General features: G+C 41.7%; 1 protein-coding gene and 1 long non-coding RNA gene across 3 annotated transcripts; both read left to right on the forward strand.

Moving 5' to 3' along the window:
• The first annotated feature begins 366 nt into the window (after positions 1-366).
• pax3a (paired box 3a) lies at positions 367-15,873 on the forward strand. 2 transcript variants are annotated; one of them, XM_072441423.1, is made up of 9 exons: positions 367-664; positions 1,067-1,302; positions 1,506-1,635; positions 1,797-1,940; positions 10,237-10,436; positions 10,843-11,008; positions 11,075-11,301; positions 13,484-13,747; positions 14,919-15,873. In XM_072441423.1, the coding sequence occupies exons 1-9, from the start codon at positions 580-582 to the stop codon at positions 14,934-14,936; spliced, it is 1,470 nt and encodes a 489-aa protein (XP_072297524.1). In that variant the 5' UTR covers positions 367-579; the 3' UTR covers positions 14,937-15,873. The 2 variants fall into 2 exon arrangements, with proteins under 2 accessions (XP_072297524.1, XP_072297525.1); XM_072441424.1 differs by having other exon boundaries at positions 11,078-11,301.
• A 1,188-nt stretch (positions 15,874-17,061) lies between these two features.
• LOC140355738 (uncharacterized) lies at positions 17,062-17,940 on the forward strand. The gene is made up of 2 exons (XR_011926017.1): positions 17,062-17,462; positions 17,593-17,940. It is a non-coding gene; the product is annotated as an uncharacterized lncRNA (long non-coding RNA).
• Positions 17,941-21,483: the final 3,543 nt, after the last annotated feature.

Here is a 21,483-nt window from a genome sequence, read left to right on the forward strand (position 1 = left end):
TTTTCCCTAGATTATTTTTAGACTATTTCCAAAACCACACATCATTTATGGTGGTGTCTAAGCAATTCATTTGAATTCAGGTCCACAAATCACAGTCAATAGGCGCACTTTCTTTGTCTTTCTTCTTATAAATCAAACTCATTATCGTTATGATTACTGTCCTATGGTGTATATTTGTTTATTTACCGCCTGTGTCAAAAGTTGAGTCAAAACTTGTCTGTAGCGTGCGACTCGAGAAGCTGACCTCGTGAGGTCAACCCCAAAGCCCACTGTTGTCCAATCACAGCGCAGGACGCTTTCCTACCCGGACCAATCAGCGCGCTTAGCTGTGGATTCGGAGGGGACACGGGGTGCAGATAAAATGTTTGACTTCAAGCCGTCGTCTCAAACATCCCCAGAGTGCAATCCTGTGTGTGCAGTGCACCTTCTGGAGAGACAGACAGAAAGCAGCTTTCACAGGGATTCTCACGCGTGCTCATTCTTCACGCGTTACATCGACCAAAAACTTTTGAGTGAGCCTTGAATACTTCTTGGACTTATACTTCGGCTTTCCGTTACCTGGTGCTGGAGTCAGGCATCATGACAGCTCTTGCCGGAGGTTTGCCCAGAATGATGAGACCAGCTCCCCACCAGAACTACCCACGAGGAGCATATTCCCTGGAAGGTAAATCCATGCGTCAATGTTTTGTTTTTATTTATTTTTTTAATTTAATTTTTTTTAACTCGAGTCTTTTCTCGGTAGACTACTGCATGAACCACCTGTTATGTAACTTACACAAAATTATAAACATTAGGTTTATTATATATTTTTTCATCCCACCAACGATTTGGGCTAATTTCAGCTCACAATAGCAGGCCTAAATTAACTGTAAACATGAATACATATCAAATTAAATTAAAAACAATAGTATTAGACGGTTTTAGATGGTTATGGATATTTCCCTGCGCTTGTTTTACTTTATACTAATTAATACCAAGTTATTTGCCTCTTCTTAGTAGCTGCGTAAAGTTTGAATTTGCCCGTATTTGACGTGTGTTTAACGGTGGCTTCTTTTCTCTGGTACAGTGTCCACTCCTTTAGGCCAAGGCCGGGTAAACCAGCTCGGTGGAGTCTTCATAAACGGCAGACCGCTTCCCAACCACATTCGTCACAAAATTGTTGAAATGGCGCACCACGGCATTCGACCGTGCGTCATATCGAGACAGTTGCGCGTGTCCCATGGCTGCGTGTCCAAAATCCTGTGCCGCTACCAGGAGACAGGCTCCATCAGGCCGGGAGCCATCGGAGGCAGCAAACCCAAGGTAACATCCTCTGACCGGTCATCTGCTTGAAACTTACTGAAACTTTTCATTAGGGCTATTAATAAGACAAGACAATGTTTAAACCCTGTTGCACATTATGGTACAATTTTAAACAGGCTTATTGACATGTCACACAAATATCATGTTAGCCTGGATGCAAAATAAAATGATAAACAGTAATCTGATTGTTTTTTCCTCCACAGCAAATAACTACCCCGGAAGTTGACAAGAAAATCGAAGAGTACAAGAGGGAAAACCCGGGCATGTTCAGCTGGGAGATTCGGGACAAGTTACTCAAAGATGGAGTCTGCGATAGAAACAACGTCCCTTCAGGTGAACGAGCGTTTCACGTTTTATAACCTCACTTTCCCCAAACCTTATATGTCTTTACTTAAATCTTGCAAAACACAAATATCAGGATGCAAAAAGTTTTGGAGGCCACGTGTGATTCTTATGGTTTACACCACATTTACGCATCGTTTCCCCCTGTACAGTGAGCGCGATAAGCCGCATCATGAGGTCCAAGTTTGGCGGCAGTGGAGAAGATGAAGAGGAGGATGATGAGACAGTGAAAAGGGAGCTGGAGGAGAGCGAACCGCGCACCAAACACAGCATTGACGGCATCCTCGGAGGCACCTGTAAGTACAACAAAAAATAATCATAAGTCATATAAATACTAGGCTAATAGTAGTAGTAGCAGCAGCAGCAGTTGTAGTAGTGATGATAATAATAATAATAATAATAATACTAATAATAATAATGATGATAATAATAATAATACAATAATAATAATAATAATAATAATAAGAGTTAATGTGTTGAGTAGAAAGTTCGTGTGTCAAAGTTCGTTTGTCGCGCGCTCTCGCTTAGTTTTGAACAAATTTGCAAAGATCATTTGGATCAAGTGGATAATCAAACATTTGTCTAAGTTCCAAGCCTGAGAACCCATTTTAAACTCAATTGGACACTTGAGGATGAACTTCAGGGAACAAAGCAGAGCGAGTCTATTGAGTTCCACACCTCACTTTGACGCGCACAAAAGCCAAAGTGCAGTGAGCGGCTCAGTGGTGTACAAAAAGAATTCGGGGCCTTTTCACAACGCCCCAAAAGAAAAGGGAGAAAAAAGTCCGCGCACAAAAGACCGGGAGAAGACATTATGAACCCGCAATGAGCGATGAATTATTCAGGGACAGCAATGGGCCCAGTGCGCCCTGGTTTATAGACTCCTAAAAACGTGCTGCTGCTTTTTCGAGAGGCTTTTCCCACTGTTTACAGTTTTGAGAGAAAAGATGTGGCTCGCGGGCAAAAACAGAAAAGACTGGAGGCAAACACCTGTTGATTTACGACCTGTTGGAGCACAAGAGAACTCCGTATTCATGAAGTCCTCTTAATGCAGTGTCGGGTTAATTATTAATGACAAAAACACAAATGCGCAAATGTTTTGATTGTGGCGCTGTGTCGCGTTCAACGGTTTAGCGAACTTAATATGTGCTTAGAATGATGTGAATTTAATGTGCTGGATGTGTGTGTTTTCTGTGCTTTTATTTTATGCATGAAAAAGTCAATAGGGGTAGCTATTTTTGTGTCTTACGCGTGAGATTTGGTCTTATTTTTGCGCAGGGACGCATGATGCCGAGTCCCTTTATTTTCCCACAGATAAAGTCCACCCCTTTCTTTATACTTCATTCACACACATTCATGCTTGCGTGGGCACTCTTCTCTCTTCAGCAACAGCATTTTTTTTAATTACTTAAAATAATGAATATGCACAGCTACAAGTGGTCGTCAGATATATTTTTGTTTCAAAGGTCTTTTTAGTTTTCATCTGATCGTCTATTTGCTTTTCCTCCTGGTCATGTTTATGAATTTAAGGGTCTTGTTGTTAGTTATTTTACCTCAGTTGGGTGACATCCTCCAGCTCAGAGCTACTTTCCTCTATTCTTATACAGAGCAGGCCACTATTTCATTCTTTGTGGAAGTAGTTGTTGTTTTTCTCTTTTATAGCTCTTCATTAGAATGTGAAAGGGGTGCTTTGGGGACTTGAGAGAGTGTCTTCTGGCCAAATATTGATTAAGTAGGTGTTTGCAGAGGCTATTGTTGTGGCAGAGAGAGGCCTGTTGCTCTCTGCCCCTTTCTCTCCCTGCACTATTGTTGGCTTCCCTTAAGTGCTAAGATCAAAGCTGACTCATTTAGATTTATTTGTCTGGGAAAAAGGACAGCAAAGGTTTGTGGGATAAAGTACAGAGTGTCTTGCCTCGGGGCTCATGGCATTAGCAAATGCAGTGGGAAAGGAGTGATGGAGGAAGTTGTTTACATGTTGTGGAGAAGTCACTGTATGTTTTTTTTTTTTTTTTTTACTGACCGGTGTTGAAATACAAAGAACCTCCAAGTGTGTGTCAGTCAGTGGCATATGATTTATTGTTATCCACAGAACAAATCGATACCTAAATGTACACAATATTGGGAATTGTTGCGATATATATGATAGGACTGCTTATTGCTGCAATATCAGTATCTTTGTGATATTTTAATATACTTTTTAAAATACTGCTTCAGTTATAGTCAAACAAATATCGTCATCCCTCAATGAATCAGTAAAACTGCATCAAAATAAAAAAAAACAGACACAAAAACGAGACTAATCAAGGATCAGTTAAACTGATAAAGGACAATCATGAATAAAATAAATGTTGTAGGTTTTCATTTAAAAACTCAGGGAGAACACTATGCAATATCGATTATTGCGTCAGCCAAAATTTCAATATTGATTTGCAATATGTTGAGCAGCCCTACTTTTTATAAAGTAGAAAGAAAAGCAATGAAATAAAAATATAATTTGCAACACAAATATTTACTTACAAAACATTTCATTTTTATTTTTGTGAGGGAGTATAGAATGGTAAGCATTATATTTTATCTTGCAAAATACAATCTGGATGTGTGCATACTTCTAATCTAAATCCAGTTACTTCCCACCTCTGCCTATTTATTACAGTTAGCAATTTAGCCCCATTCAAACACTGAAAGGAGCACTGGGTCGCCTCTCTTGCAGAATCCATTTATGGCAATGGGGTGCTAGCTTGAGAGTAGAAGAAAAACCTCTGAAATACAAATAGTGAAAGGGATAACTTTTCTTTAAAGGGGGATCCTGCAGTGCCAAGCTGAATGAGGCCACTGCTTTCCAATGTGCCATGGTGAACGCAGTCAACATGTAATAATTGGTTTCATTGAGGTGCATTCCAACAATCTGCTGCCATTCTCCTGCCTCTATTGTGTGGAGCCAGGCAAATAGCCAGAGGGACAAGAGGAATCAAGTGCTGACAAAACATGAAAGATTTAGCTGCTTTTGTCCAAAGGAGCTGAGTAGAAACTTTGTTTGTGTAAATAAACCCGAGTTACTGGCTGCTAGAGTGGATTTAGCGCTGAGGAAATTTAGCGAGTTAGCAGAACAAACAGATCATTTTCATAACTGAGGTATTGTTTTTCAAAGTGAATGGCAAAGCGATAAAGGTGGCAAACACGCACGCCTCCATCTAACTAATCCAATTTGGCGGTTTCAATGTTTATATTTTCACAAGAAGGAAGATGTATTTGTTTGGTGGAAAAAGAAAAAAAGATTTTTGGTACAAGGGCAGTAACCGTAACAGGGAGGTTGTGTTTGTTGATTACAGTGCTCCCATTTCTAAATACATTCAGTAAAAATGGCTACACAGAGACAGTTAACATTCACAAAACCTTGGTGCAACCAGAAGAATGTCTGCTACTTTTCCCCAATTTACACGAGGGCCCCTCTCAGCTAAAACTGCTTACCATGCCATTTAGTAACTCTAGAATAATGAAACAAACAGGACTAAATATTTCCATACAGAGATACAGTGTTTTCCAAATACATTTTTAATTATTTCTGCACAAGTCCCAAGTATTTGCTTTCTGAAGAAACACTAGCTGATCTGCAACTCAATGCACCTCTATGCTTCATTAAAGCCCCTTTCTCTGTTGGCATCCACATTGTGATCCTCCGATATTAATTCAAAGGACAATTAATGAATGCAGGCCAACTTTGAAGTAACGGGCCGGGGTCTTGCCCTGGACCGGCCCCTTTGGCGCTGATGTACTCTCTCCTCATTCTCTCGGCTAACCCCAAAGACACTGTGAACGGGCAGCAAAAGGAGCAGCCAGCAATAGAAGGTCAACAAGAGCGAGGCCGTTAGAATAGGACTTCTCTATTTCCTTGGAAGTATTAGCCGAGCAAAACTCTGTGATGGGGAGGATAAAGAAGGCAGAGGAGAAAAGGGTCGGGGCGAGGGGACGAAGCAAAGAGGGCCACAATGGGAGCGTTAATTGAGTAAAGCCAGACAGTGTTGTCAATCACTTAACTTTGTTTAGCCTCTCGCTGCGGCCTTCTGCACACTGGACATTATAGACTCTTCAGCTTTTTGATTGATTCCCTTTTCTTTCAGTAAAATATATAACATCAAATTATAATGACATTTTGTAGATGTTTATCGTGGCAAATGCAGTGCTTTTATTATTTTGTCATTTGACATAAAATGTTTTAGCAAACCAAATTTAATAATGTAATCTTTGCTAAGTTTTTTTTTTAAAATTTGTATCTCCAACAGAACCGAAACAGATTTTATGCTTCTTATGTCTGATGTTCAATTATTTGCAATCTTTTATATACTTAATGCATCGGACCAGTTTTTTCTAACATGTAACTCTTTTCTGCTATTCATGCATTTCTGAATGAGGAAAATTAGCATCTATGAACCAAAACAAATAGCAATCATTCATTCAAAACAAAGTATCATATCTTTTGAATGGTGCTCAAAATATCGCCTTTAAACAGGAAGCTGAAAGCCATGAATAGCAAACAGAAAGATAGCATACAGAAAGAAGCTTTAAAGGTGCATAAAAGTGCAATGAACGTGCATACGAGGTGTTGTAAATGACTGCAGCAGTAGAAGGAATGTAATGATGCTTCGGCCCCTGTCTGAGCTGTGCCTGTGAAGTTTAGTGGAGGGTCAGTCGTGAGGCTGTTTTCTCTGCAGTAGCTGTGAAAGGTCAGGGGCTAACCTCGGGTCACTTGACTGTTAAAACCATCAGGCCTGCAAGTAGAAGAAAAAAAACCTGCAGGTTACGATAATGTTTGGGAAAAAGTGACGTCTCGTAGGGAGTTCATACTATGGGGATGGTTGTAAGTGCTAGTCTACTTGTTAGTCTCGCGTAAACAAGCTGGGGAGCTCTGGGCTTGGCTGGAGTGTGCAGAAGGAGCGGCCTGTTGCTTGCTGCCCCGTGTGCATGAGTCCCCCCTTGCTGTAGCTTTGTCCGCGGACCCTGGGGGTGTACTAGCACCGTGAAACTGTCACCTAACTGCCCCGGAGTGGAACTAAATAATAACCACCGCACACTGGGCCGACACAAAAGCTACGCCAGAGCCATTTGTGCCGTTTTTGTCTCTAATGAACTCAAATACATCTTTCAAAGTCATATCTGTGGTCCAGTTCTTTCTTGTCGATCACATCATCATCTAACCCCCTGCCTTTTCCCCAAGCAGCTGCAGGTTCCTGGAGGGGGAGTTCTCTTTAGCAAGTCAAGTGAGCAACCCTCTCACTCGCTGCCCATTTTTTGTAACTGTTAACCCCAGCTGAGCCCATAAGCTGTCAGTTAACCATTCTTTTGCCTCCTGTGCATCTGCTCACATTGTTGGCAGTTTTTTTTCTTCTTTTCTTTTTAATTCAGAGTCTGCAACTTCTCTTACACACACATCATCATGCATTTCTGGTCGTGAAAAGAGCAGATCTACTTCCCTGGGTAAATAGCTAGTTCATTTGTCTCTTCTGCCTTTTGTTTTGTTGCTGCTAACACATGTCACAGACTCAATTAGCTTCTCTATTAACTGCCTCAGATGGGAGGACTAGACTGCCCCTAGCTCAGCCATAAAACAGGCCCATATGCTACTTGGATAGTTAGTGCGTTACCATGCTAACCAAAGTAACCAACACTTTGGTTAACTTACATTTTTGCTATTTCAAGGTGCATGTCTGATTTTCTACCCATATGCAGCTTACATTTGTTCACAGTGCATGTCTCTTCGCATTAACGTCTTGGAGGCTAGAAGGGAAGGGGGGTAAAGGGGTAAATGCTTGGCAAAGGCTGATGCGGGCTGTAGTCTATAGCAGTAAACAAGAGCAGCTTTTATACTTCTGCTTGGAAGCCCCCATCATAGCTTTTTTGGGGGGTAACTTTGAGGCTCTTCTGCGGCAGGTGAAGCTAATAGATCTGGACGTTCCCCAAGTTCACATGTGTGACCTTTTGGGGAGTTTATCTTTCCTGCCTGTCAGTCTCATCTTTGGATCAATACAAGGTTCTGTTTACCAGAAGCTGCAGGGTCAAAGCACTGTCTAAAGCTTGAACACACACACACACACACACACACACACACACACACACACACACACACACACACACTTTATTCTGTTATTGATAAAACATTTACCTGTTGCTTTTATCAAGAGAACACACGCACATTTTAACAATCCACTTTGATATTGTTATTGGGGTTTTCAGTGGTTTCAGTTTTCCTAAAATTTGCTGCACAGTCAACTTATTTGCACAAAGGCCCCAATGTAAACCTAAAATTCTACCAGTCTAAATATAAATGAGCCTTTCTGCTTGTTAAGTTTTTTAATCATATATGTATTACAGCGACCAATATCCGTTTGCAGGATAATCATACATCTTTTCTTTAAGATTCTTGTCCGAGCCTGTGCAAAACTGTGGGCTGCTATGCAGGACTTTGAGCTCCCCAGCGCTTTAGCAGCAGCGTAAAATTTGATTTGGGTGTTTAAGTGAGGAGGTCGAGGCCTCCTTTTGTGTGTTTAGGATCCTCTTCTGGCATTTGTCGTGTGGGATATGTGGGAACAGGACCTCAAAGTCCATGGCTCCATTTTCTTTTTTTTTTGTTTTTAGATATTGCTTAGATTTCAAAAAGAGATAAAAAAAAAAAAAAGAAAGTATCACTTTTTAGACTCTCTCCTAGCATCTTCCTCAGGTGCCCCTCCATGCAGGGCGTCCCCTTGCCCTCCCCCAGCTGCACTACAGAGGGAGGGATGGCCTGCTCCCTGCTGTGGCCCTGCTTTGGCCCTCTTTGTCCCCCTTCCTCCAGCCTTCATTCCCCCACAGCCCACTCCCCCCCGGCCCGTCTCCCCTGCTGGGCAGGTGACAGGCCCCTGAATGCGGGCCTGGCCGTCCCTGATGGCTACTACAGATGGAGCGTGGTAATCGGCCCAATAGAGCCCTGCCACAGGCTTTTCCCTGTGAACATACAAAGGCCCGGCCACATCACTTCCAAAAAAAAAAAAAAGTGAGAGAGGAAGAGCGCAGAAAGAAAGCCTCGGCCAGTGGATGACAAAAGCAACACTGTCATTTGGTATGAATGAGATCTGTGACGGAGCGTTTTGTCTGTGGATACTAATAATAAAAACACAGGAGAAAAAGGAGAGGGAAAGTGGAATAAAGGAGCAGATCCACCCCCAGCCGTAGTTAACATGAGTTACTGTGCCAGTGAGGGCTGCAGTTTTATGAGCTATCCTCCCACCGCAATACACCGGCCAATATACTTTCCTTTTATCACCTTATATTTCCAAACACTTTGCATGTGCTGATTATTAAAACTGTACAGAGTAATCAATGCTACAGTTCTGAGTAAAAGGAAAATGTGACTTTTTCTGGTGTGTGGTTTGGGTTTGGGCCTTACCTAAACAAACCACATCCCTTCTTCAGTTGTATGGAAGCATTGGACCAATCCTCCATGAGCCTCCATGTCAGCGTGGCGCCCTCAGCTCCAATGTAATAAAGAGCTCCTCTCAGCATCCGAATCTCCCGTGCTGGCGGTCCGGCAGCATTCCCAGGGACCAAATCCGTGTGTAATGCCTGGTCAGACGCACACTGGCAACCGGCACAAACATTTCCTGCTTGGCTCCAGTGAGGGGAGATCTGCGTATCCCCCTCCACGTCTGACTTGGCACTTTTTAATTAAAGGTTTAAATCCAGAAGAGAGAAAAGGAAAATTCTGTGAAAGAAATACTTACTTTAGAAATTTTCACATCACTTGCCTGCTTAGTATTTTTTGTTTGAATGCCCAAAGAAAATCAAATCACCAGTTTTTCTTGAACTATGCGCACAGCCATAGACTAAGTGCCACTGTGTCAAATTGGTGCAGTGAACCCTTGTCTTAAGGGGTCTCCTTTGGGTGGATTTGGGAGTAGATTTTCACTCTCTTCGCCTTTTAGTCCATCTGCGTTTGACACATTGTCATAGAGCAGTGAAAGCCCTTGGCCGAGATGGAGCAGATGCATGTTTGTGAGTTTGTATGACGGAGAGAGATGGGGGCTCTGAGACATGTAATGGTCCACAATGGCGGGCTGTCACGCTAGTTTGTGCTGCCTAATCATTATTTAATAGACGGGTAACCTCCCCCTGAAACGCAGCAATAGCCTGTGTCTCAAGCCTCGAGACTTCATTGATTCTCTTCTTCTGCTGAATTAGATCCCAATAGATGTCTCGCAGTCACCCAGTCTCTCCCTTATGACTCAACTGAACAAACAGATTAAAAAGCACCTGCAAAGGGCCTGCAAGGTTTTCACGGCGGGACCCTATATCGGCGTCGCGCTCAGCATGTCCCGGGACAGGGGACAGAGACACAGGCTCGATGCCCCAGAGAGATCTAGTCTTTTCTAATCCATGTTCAAGCAGCCTTTTGCCTTTTGATCACCTCAGGAGCTACTCAGAGCTTCAAGAGAACACTGGGACACCATCTAAAGTAGCCTTGCTGTCAGCATATTGTATTGTTTTAATTTCATTGTATTTCCAAGGTTTAATCTAACTCTGTAGTAAAAAATCAGTTTGTTTTGTGATTTCTTTTTTTATTAGCGAGTCATTCGGATGAAGCCTCAGATGTGGACTCGGAGCCAGGGTTGCCTTTGAAGAGAAAGCAGCGTCGCAGTCGGACCACCTTCACCGCGGAGCAACTGGAGGAGCTCGAGAGGGCTTTCGAGCGCACGCACTACCCCGATATTTACACCAGAGAGGAGCTAGCGCAGCGGGCCAAGCTGACAGAAGCGCGAGTCCAGGTCAGACCCAGATTCAAGGCTATCATTTTGACAACTCCAGCAATAATGTTCATCACGTGTCTGTAAAAGGCCAAAGGATGTTGTCACACATTCCTTAAAATATTAGCCTCCTCAAACACTGCACCCACTGTGCTCCAAAAGTGGACTATTTTTGTCTCTTAAAATGGCCGGTGTAAAGGTCCCAAAATAGATTGATTTAGATAGTCTGCCAATGTAGCCCTAAACAACCCTTGTGCATTTGAACCAGTGACTCCACAGTTTAATTATTTAAACACTAAGGGTCAAAAGGTGCTAAGCAATAAACAATTAAAAGACAAATAGACACTTATGTGTGGATGAATTACACACTGATGAAGTAGCCCATTCTAGATTGCATGAAAACATTTTAAATCTTGTGTATTCTCAGGTGTGGTTCAGCAACAGAAGAGCGCGCTGGAGGAAGCAGGCTGGAGCCAATCAGCTAATGGCATTCAACCATCTTATTCCTGGTGGTTTTCCCCCATCCGCTATGACTGGTCTGCAGCCGTACCAGCTTTCTGATAGCCCCTACCCTCCAACCTCGATTGCTCAAAGTAGGTATACAAACAAATATAATGTAATATTCACAGATATGTTGATTAATTCAGTTTTTTCGTCAGCAGTGTCTGAGCAGCCAAGTACGGTGCACCGGCCCCAGCCTCTGCCCCCCACCTCAGTGCACCAGAGTGGCCTCACCTCCTCAGTCAGCAGCCAGGACACAGGCTCGGCGTACTGCTTGTCTTCTGGACGCCATGGTTTCTCCGGGTACTCTGACAGCTTTGTGACTTCAACGGCACACGGCAACCCGAGCGTGAACCCTGCCATCAGCAACAGCCTCTCCCCACAGGTCAGTGCAGTCCGCCTGTTCTGTCAGAGACACAGAGAGTTCATTATCGGGAAACACAGACAAATTGTTCTTCATGGTGTTTATGAAGGCTACATATTGAGGCTGAATGACTCCCACAAACACACCAGCTCCCGTGGGTGACCCTGGAGTGAGCTTGATGAAAACCTTGTTAGGGGGGAAACATGGTCGCTTTTCATTTTTGTTTACACTGATGGGTTGTTTGATGAATTTAAAATGCGGTGGACGTCAGTCTTTGGGGAGGGGACGACCAGACAGAGGGAGATGTATGGCTGTCGCATGATGACACAAATCAAAACTGAAAAGACAATTATGGTCGATTACACAGTCATCACTGTCCATCAGTGGCTCCCTACCAGCCTCGAAGATGGCCTAACAGGCGTAAAACGAGCTTTTAACCACCACAAAGGGTGCCTTGCCCACTTGCAAAGCATGCTGGGTACTAATGCCCATGAGAGAATCCTGGGCTCCTGTTAAGGGACGATAAAAAACAGCCTTGGGCAGGTTTGCTTGTTTGAATGCCTGAGGATGACTATATATTGATAAAAGAGCTCTTTGTTCCTGCTGAACTCTGAGAAGACACATATTTGCAAAAGAAGTTGACTCTCTGTTTATCATTAGTAAGCTTCTAAGATTTAATTGTATTTTATTACCACCATATACAACTATGAAAACAGTGTAGGGGGATAGAGGGGGCAATGTGAGTGGTGAAGTAATAGATAAATGGTATCTAAATACAAAAAGCCCTTTACCTTGGCTGCTGTAACAGTGGTGAGTGGTGGCAGGAGTTCACACAGCCACAGGGTCACTCCACCGACTTGAACTCCAATAAAAAGGCCAAGGGTGGTGGGGCCGCGACTGGTTTGAGGGTTGACCTCACCGGGCAGCTCCGTACAGGACGGACACAGGGACAGCATGCCTCAAATGTTTGCACAGTCTGGAAATGTAATTATGAATGTTCCAGCGTCTTAATTGATTGGAATGAAGTAATTTATCTCCTCATAACAAAGTGTGTAATTTATGCAAATGACTCACTTTGTTGGATAATTTATTTTAATTTGTGTATTCATTCCAGCTGTTTGAATATATATATATATTGCAATACAGATTTTTCCATTTCAGATGAGGAAAGAATTAATTTCCTGATTTTAGTTTAATCAGAAAGGGGAAATGAGAACTGATTGAATTTACTGACATTGATAGTTAATAGAGTAAGACCTCTTTGCTCTTTGGAAAGTTTGGATGTCTATTTTTAAAACAAATTCATGTCTTTAACATTATTGCAGCTTGAGTCTTTAAGCCACCACCGTGTGTATGTGAGATCGCGTGGTTCAGACAGTAGTAAGATGTGTCCCATTAGAGTAACATTTGGCAGTAGACTGGGGTTTATTTTAGATAGGTGATAGTCTTGTCTGCACAGTTGTAGCCAGCACTGGGAGCACGATCATACCACCCTTACATTTCCAGTGGTGGCTAGTCTCTGGCGTCTCATAGCTGATCTGGTGCATACCAAAGGAATCCTTTCTCACCAAGGAAGCAAGCGGCCGGGATTTGCACCCCCCTGAGACTTAATCCCCGGAACAACCTCAAAACAGACTCACCGTCAGGGAGCGCTGCTGTTTCAGACTAGGTGGAATTTCACTAAAATAAATAACACATTTCAGTTTGTGTTAGTAGACATCTTCAAGTTTCTCTGCTTTGGTATCTGCATAGTGAAAATGTTAGTATTTGAATTATTGCAATGATTTTACCATGTGTGGGGTCAGATCAGAATTTAAAGTCAAAAGATGTTTCCGTTTGTCTTGAATATATCTGTGCCAGTTGGCTGCCACTTGCTTTTAAGCTACCATGTTTTCCATTCTAAATCTTACGTACTTTTTTGGCTAAAGAATTTAACTTTGGTACATTCCTTTTGTTCATTCACCTTTTTAGACTTTCATTACTTACTCTCACGCCAACCATCGTGCAGCTGTTCACAATGTATCATATAACCGCCCACAACTGCGGCGTAGGTAGACCTCACAGAGATAAAACAGGGGCACGCAAACGTTGACCTTTCTCAGTGGACAATAACACATATTTGTAATTTATATAACGGTCTTTTTTTTTTTTTACATACCGTGTATTTCTTCTTCTAATTAACAAATGTTTTGTCTTTATTCAGGTGATGGGTTTGCTGAATCCAAGTGCAGTGCCACATCAGAGCCAGAGTGACTACGCCATCTCTCCCTTGACTGGAGGTCTGGACGCTAACGGAGGAATGGCCACCACCTGCCACAGCTCCCAGCGACTGGAGGGTCTCTCAGGGCTCGCCAGCATGCCAACTCTGCCCAGTAGCCAGTCTTACTGCCCCCCATCATACACGTCGCCAGCATATGCCGTGGACCACCATCCGTCTTATCAGTATGGACAATACAGCCAGAGCAAGGTGTGTATTATAGAAAATATGTATTTTAATTATTAGATTTTTTTCCTAAGCACATTGCAAGACTAGGGCTTCGGTAGTTCAGTTCAAAATAATGTTTTATAGTTGCTACTGATTACATATTACATAAACTATTGGGCAAAAAGCAGTCCAGGCTCAAACCCAGGCTAATTGTACAACCCTTTCTGATGAGCTCGCCTCTCCAGTCCCCCTGTCACTAGTACATTTACATGTGTGCTAGTGGCCAGTTTAAATTACCATCAGTGTGGTGTCCACGTGGCTTAATGCAGAGGCATCTTGAGGTCATGGCCCAAACACACATTCTCACTCACTGTCCTTTCCTGACCCCATGTGATGGGACAAGCCTCAAACCAACCTCATCTACCCATGTAACGACCTCTACGTAGCACAGATAGCCCAAATGAAAGGAGCCACTTTACTAAGCATGTTTGACAAGAGGGAGGGGGGCAGGGGGCTAGGCCTGTGTGTTGTTATAGGCCTGATCTGAGGTACACTACCACATGTTGACTTGCCCATCAGTGGCAACATCTTGATGTCGTTAATTTGGCCCTTTCCTGGGAGAGCATATAGCTTTCAGGGGATTGCTCTACAAGTGTGTGTGTGTGTGTGTGTGTGTGCGCGCGCACAAAAGGGAAGGTAAGGGTCTCCTTAACATGCCCGATTATGGCCCTTGGCAGGGTCGGATTAGAACCAGGTGTCCCACTGGAGGTCAGATTTAGAGTTGTTATTGATCATCTGAGCAGAAGAAAAGCTCAATCTCTTGCCTTTTTTATTTATTTCTGGAATACGATTTTCATATGTTTCACTAAGAAGAAAATATGTGTAATGTTTCTGATTGTTTACCCCTTGACAATTTGATAAGAGTGTTTGTTTGGAGCCTCATGACGGCCTTTCCAATGGAGTTCATTTACGCGGGCCTAGGAGTTTAACACACTTTTTTCTAAAATACTATATTCCTTTTAGAGTGAGAATACTTTATTCACACCTGCTCAACCACTTGCATTTCCCTCATCATTCTTGTCAGCACTGGGATTTAACCTTTCACTTTGTGTCACACATTTTGCTGTTAAAACACTGATGGATTAAAGCAGCTGCTCCTGAACACACTCTGTCATGTACTAACCTTTATAAACTCTCTTTTGTGTCTTGGCAGGTGCCATTCATTATCTGAGTCCACCCTCTTGGCCTGGGCAGGATGCTTCCTCTGGCTGGTCTGGAGAACAGAACATCCCCAAACTCTTCGACCACCTATTGGACTGGACAACAGACATAGGGCTAGTCAAAACTATAAAGGACTGGATTAATCAGGACCAAAAGGCTGTTTCCTGTTAACTGGAACTCGCTGCTTTGTGTGTCATGCTCCAAGGACCAAGCCTGGATCTCTGAACACACAAAGAGAGAAGAGTTAGCAGCGGTGCCGGGTGAACACACTAAATACATTCAAGATTGTGTGTTTGAGTTTTGTAATACGAGGCAGTGGACTTTGTAAGTCTTAATGCAATGTGGATGGATTTGTATCACTGATTGATCTGGTGATAAGATATTATTTCTAAACACGTTTTAGGAATAATGAGATTCATGTAATGTTTATGTGAGACATTGAAGATAAGAATGTGAGTGTAGGGCACACCGTGCAGCTGTATGGATTCGGAGCGCAACCACTGCAACCCAAAGAAAGTGCAATACATTCATACCTCATGTGGAAGAACACAGCCTTTGAATATGCTCAAAATAGACTTCTTTTGTCACCCGTCATCAGGGAATAATGTAAATTGTTAAAAATGTAGTTATGTTATTATTAAGCCAAAAATGTTTGCCCATTCACATTCATTTTGACTCCAATTTTTGCATGTTTTCCCCCATTTTTTTTCTTTTTCAGGAGCTTGCCAAGTATAGTTCCGTTTCTTATTTATTTAGTGTTGTTCCAGTGTTGTGTCTCCTCTGTATGTCCAGGCACTGCCGAGTGCCAAAGTAAGTCTTACACCTTTGTGTGTTATTTGTTGCATTTTTTGTATTCTTACTTTACATTTGCAATAATTAATTTTGTTGCAAGACATTTTTGTGTATAATACAGCACTATTTACTATTTATAATAAACTTTATAAAAATGATCAACTTGTGTGAAAAGTCTGATTTAAAATAATCCAGATGTGACTTGAGTTTATATTGATAGTACCTAAAACGTGTACTTGGTTCTCACACCTCCAGCTCTTAGTAAATCATAAATATATTCCGTTTCATAAACACTTCTTTTGAACAAATTCCTACTCCCTGGGGGCTCCTTCACACGCCTTAATGTTTAAAGCAGAGCTGCTGTAAATTATATAAGCGCAGAGGTTCACAGACTCTAGGACATCAGTCACTGACACGGCTGGACAGGGTGCCAAACCGGAATGACCGCTCACCCAGTTGGCAAGTCTCTCAAAAGATTACTGCTGCATTATCAAGCTCCTGTCCTTTAAATCTTCCCTCAGGATCAGGTACGCAGCTGCCTATGCCAGTCATAATCCCCTCTATAAATGATAAGTTACGTTTACTTTAACGCAAACATAACCAGAACGAGGATCACGTTGCACTCCACAAACTTGTAGGACACAAAGAGTGATAAAAGCCGAAAAGGTTGCTTTGGAGAGGAGTGTCAGTCAAGCAGCAACACACTGGAGACAACTTAACCTCTGACCCCAACACTCTTTGAAATGAGGAGACTACTTGACCGGGGCTGACAACAATCCATGCGTTTCTGCCGCTTCCAAGCTCCCAAATTGGAAGTGAAGGAAGGCGGACAAAGAGAACAGGCGGAGAAGGAAGAGAAAGACCCACGCTAGAAAAATGGGTTAAAAGAGTTTTTTGTTAGAATATTGGACTGATTCAAGGCAATGTATTGTGCAGGGTAAGTCTGGACTGCACTGCTTCATTCCAAATGCCATTGTTTTCTCCACCTATATCCCATGTACTTGATCATTCATTCTTTCCTTCAAACTAAAAGAAAACACCCCCTTCAAATGCTTATTTTGATTTTGCGAATTACAATTGCTGATCAGAACTATATGTTTAATCTAAATATGAATAAATGTGCGTGCTCTATTGAAGAAGCCTTTACAAAGTTTAGTGTGGGGACAGAAAGTGGGGTTTATCTGCAGCACATAGCACCTTATCACAGCTTCTGAAGAGTGGCAGAGTGATTCTTAGATGCCATTCCTAAAAGGGTCTTGCGTCTGCCTTTCATAATTCCAGGCAGGCAAATAGACCACTCGGTGCCCCGGATTTTTCTTTCTTGTTTGGGTTTTTCTTCCACGCTTTGTTGTCTCTTCCACCGCCGCCATGAAACACATGAACCGGACTCTTCTCCTGTCATTGCTCTCCTGTTGCCAAAAGCTACTCGAGGACACAGATTTCGAGTTAAATGGATGCCATGTCAACACTGCAGAGAGCTCGTCCACTTCTGCAGCAACCAGCATCCCTGGTTTGGGAAAAAACAACGACAATGCTTACGTTTATGTTCTGTTTGTGTTTTTCGTCTACACCTTTCTAGCAATTACTCTTTTTAGATGTGTTTTGAGTGAGGGAAAAAATGACCCGTGTAAGAATTCCATCAATAGGCAGCGGTCCTCTGGGCAAAAATTCAACGTTGACAAGCTTGATGTCGAAGAAGAGGGCAGCTTATGAGCCACAATCTTTCTAATAAGAAGAAAGCAGGGTAAGTGAATGCATGAGGAGATGTTTTGACAATCACCAAGTTAGGTACTCAGGCAAAGACCTGCTAGTGATTTAGTTAACTCTTCGAGAAACTTAATTTTTCCCCCCCTCCCTTTCCACATGACAATCAGAAATCTCACGCGAGCCGGGCAGACAGGGAGCAGCGGCGGCTTCTTGATGATCTGAAAGAAGGGTGGAAACATGGAAAAGTGCGGGTCAAAGCCAGGCCGGAATCTCCTCCTGTGAGGCCCAATCAGGATCAATAACAGTGGGGCCTTCGACATCCAAACACCGCAGGGAACCACGGATACCTCTGCAGCCTGATGGTGCGGACAGCATGGACATGGGGAGGAGGAGGAGGAGGAGGAAGAGCTGACCCACAATTTAAGAGAAAATGACTTGACATGTGTGTAATCTACTGCTTAAATGTCACATCATATTATCATAAAATACATCTGATACAGTGGAGGTGCTCAATATGTATATGTTTGCATTAACGTTATGGTCAGAATCATTGCTCAATGAATGCGACTGAAATTGTTCCAAGTAAATATATAAAAATGATATTATTAATGATTATTTGAGCTGGATGATATTGGCAAAAGTTTGAGCCTTTTAATTGTTGGCTTAAATATTCTTAATACATAGATCAATTTCTGATTTGATCCAACAGTATTTTGACAAAATGTTGGCATCATTAGATTTTCCCCATTTCACGCAACCCAAAAAGGCCTTTGCATATATATATTGTAATAGATGCCAAGTATACAAAAAATAGAAAACGTCATCTATCATTTAAATTTATTCTCGCTAGATTCAAGCTCCAAGTAGTAATACGTTTGTCAAGAGTAGGCGACATTCCTTTGCGATTACATTGTAACTGATATTTGGAGAGTGGACGCAGAGAGGGCTGCAGGGAGGTACAGGGCTGCTTCAACTCCGGCTGACCCCACATGATCTAAGTTTACAAAGCTGTGGCGAAACGTGAACCCCAGTCTTGGTCTATGAATTAACTTCAATTGCACATCAGGATTGAGGAGAAGAGTTTAAAGGGGAACACACGCTTCTGATTTGCACCATACACTGTCGCTGACGTTACTGCTGTGGACACTGGGAGAAAGTCTCAAATTAACAATGACACCAGATAACTATGGACGACATGCACTCAACTCCAGTGGCCAAACAAAGTCACAGAAAAGCAGTGGGCACGGCTCTGTCCAATTAGATCCTAGGGCCAAAGGTGGGTCTGAACTGACAATCCGGTCTAATTTGAACTATCCGCTCCAAAAGGTTACACCGGCCCCTCAGGCTGTGGGGACCTGTTTCCTCTTGTGCCCTCTTAATTAAATTTTTGTCTCATCCTCCTGCCTTGAAGTGATGGGGCGACTGTTGAGACCAACGAAGCCAAACACCACTTCCTTGATGTTATGGACTGCCCTCAAGTTATCCTTTGATATATATATATATATATATATATATATATATATATATATATATATATATATATATATATATATATATATATATATATATATATATTATATTTTATATAATATATATATATATATATATTATATATATATATATATATATATAAATAATAACTTCTTAAAAACAAAAAGACAGCAATAATGATAAATGTAGTCGGTAAACTCCATGAAATCCCACGTGACATGTGCTGCCGGTGGTCGCAGCTGCCCATACACAGGGTCTGTGCAGTCTGTGATCATTTGCTAAATTGCTAAATGTCCTCCCAGCTCTTCTCCAAATAGGTGATTTTGTTGTTGTAACATAGCATAAGTAACTAACGGGACTAATTCAAGTACAACATACTAATTTATTTTAGCTGCTTGATAAACTAGAACAGGTTGTGCGTTACTGGTCATAGGCTGTTTTATCAGTTTTCTTTAACCTGTGGCCGGCGTTTATTTTACAGATGAAAGTCCTGATGTTGATTTGCATAGCAGATTCAGAGGTAAAAATTAGAAACAAAAAATACAGGATAGGCTGCAGGACCGCCGGGATATTAGCTATGGCTACAATCTGGTGTGGAACATCTCTGTTTTTACGAGTCTCTGCACATTGTTCCTTCAAACAAAGGCTTGGTTACCTTGGTCAACTACACTATAAATCATATATCAAAAGCCATTGTAAAATGCAGTAACTTGTTGGCTACATTATTTTTGCATTCGAAATGGGATCGAGACCGATCTAACAAGGAAGACTAGACTACTGTAAGTAACAGTGTAAATGACGCCCTCTACTGGTGGTGGAGGGGAATCAGTGGCAGGTTTTGTGACAACTTTGGTTTGAACACCAGAACTTGAAATAAAAGACAAGCAAAGAACATAAGGGACAGAAATAGCCTATGCATACTTTTATTGAACTTAATAAGATAAGTCATTTTTAACAAAAATAATTAGGGTTCATTATACATATATAAACGTATAACCTTAAACAATTTTACAAACTAACACCCCTAATAATAATTTTGCGCTTTATAGCCATTTTAAGAAAGAATGCAGTCATATAACATTTCAATAATTGTATTCATTAACAGCCTACAGCAGGGTGTGGTAGGGTTTCCTTGTGTTGTTATTCTTATGTTTCCTTCACACGTGTTGGTCTCAGTGAATAAGTGCAGCCGCTACAATTCTTGAGAAGTTGCTTGGAAACAAACTGTGGAAAGAGAAAGGCCCAATGAAATGGAACGACAAATCACATTTGCACATAACTTTCTTGGAATAGGCCTACACTTACGTTAGATACACCGTTGAGAATGGTGGATTGATTTTCCCCTGAAGCGGTTTTGACATTTAATGTGAGGTGAAAAATTATTGTTTTGCCGTCTAGGAAAAGGAATAAAGTAAATGTAGCTTTGTCAGGTATGTAATTTGGTGTCAGTGTGATTTTAGTGACCAGTGAATGCACCTGTACCTGGTCTTCTGGCAGGAGAGGTTGTGGAAGTGCTGCCCTCTGCTGGTGGAAAGGTTGTATTGCCTGGGGTGTCTGTGGCGTAAATGTGTAAATTACAGATCTGTGGTGATATATTACTACTGTTACACATAAAACATAACCACAACTATATCATTTTTTTTTTTTGTAATTTATCTAACAAATTAAAAGTGGTCACGCTTGTGCCTTGTGGTGCTAGCTTATTATAGGTAAAACACAATTGTAGTGCACGCTAAATATAATGGATGAGAAATTAAATGGTGTAATCAAAGTGGTTCAATCCAGGGTTCATTAGTTGTAAATCAAGTGGAAATCGACTCGTAGTAGTGCCGTCTTCCGGTAATGCAGGCCAAACTAACTGCTTCCTCTTGTTGCAGAAACACAGGGAAGAGGACCACAATGCAGTGAACATTATTATTGAGTAACTATTAATCCTAGAAGATCTTTATTATTCTAGAAACATGTTTTTTGGATAGTCATTCAAGGTTCTTTCTGTAAATATTTCTTGTATGATTCCTGCTGTTACTTTTGATATTCCTTTGTCTTTTAGTACTTTCGGGATTTGTTGTCAAAGCTGCAATGTTTCCTATATTCTAGAGTAGTGGAATAGTGGTAGTAGTGGTGGAATATAGTATTAGTAGTTAGTAGTTGTAGAACTAACTACACTACTATTGCTACTTGCAATCACGCAATGATGGCAACTCCCCAGAATAATACTGTTTTTTTTTCCTTTTCCCCCCCAATATAGCATAAAACACATACTTTTAATATGTACAACTACCGAAGACGTACAAAATAGGTGGCGGTAAATGCACCTTTTCAGTTGGCTGCCAACCGCCATTCAAAGTAACAACAATACTACTACTTTGTAGTTCTTGTGGCGTAAAGTAGCGTATGCATCCCCTTAATAGAGAAACCTTAACACCGATCTGCAACGATCATGGCACATATAACTACTGGAACTACAACGTAGTTACAAAGTAGTTCTAGTATATGTCGCGTATGCAGTGTTTTCATCAATCAGTGATCATGATTTATTTTTCAGAGTAACAAGTTAATAATTTCTC

This window comes from Eucyclogobius newberryi, unplaced genomic scaffold (genome assembly GCF_026437365.1).
Source record: "Eucyclogobius newberryi isolate DKJ021-1_F unplaced genomic scaffold, fEucNew1.0.hap1 SCAF_12, whole genome shotgun sequence".
NCBI lineage: Eukaryota > Metazoa > Chordata > Actinopteri > Gobiiformes > Gobiidae > Eucyclogobius > Eucyclogobius newberryi.

Bases quoted from the DNA above. Each gene is read 5' to 3' on its own strand.
- pax3a (XM_072441423.1), top strand. From the start codon at position 580: ATGACAGCTCTTGCCGGAGGTTTGCCCAGAATGATGAGACCAGCTCCC. The intron at 1,941-10,236 runs GTAAGTACAACA...TTTTTTTATTAG, and splicing joins CGGCATCCTCGGAGGCACCT to CGAGTCATTCGGATGAAGCC. The intron at 10,437-10,842 runs GTCAGACCCAGA...GTGTATTCTCAG, and splicing joins TGACAGAAGCGCGAGTCCAG to GTGTGGTTCAGCAACAGAAG.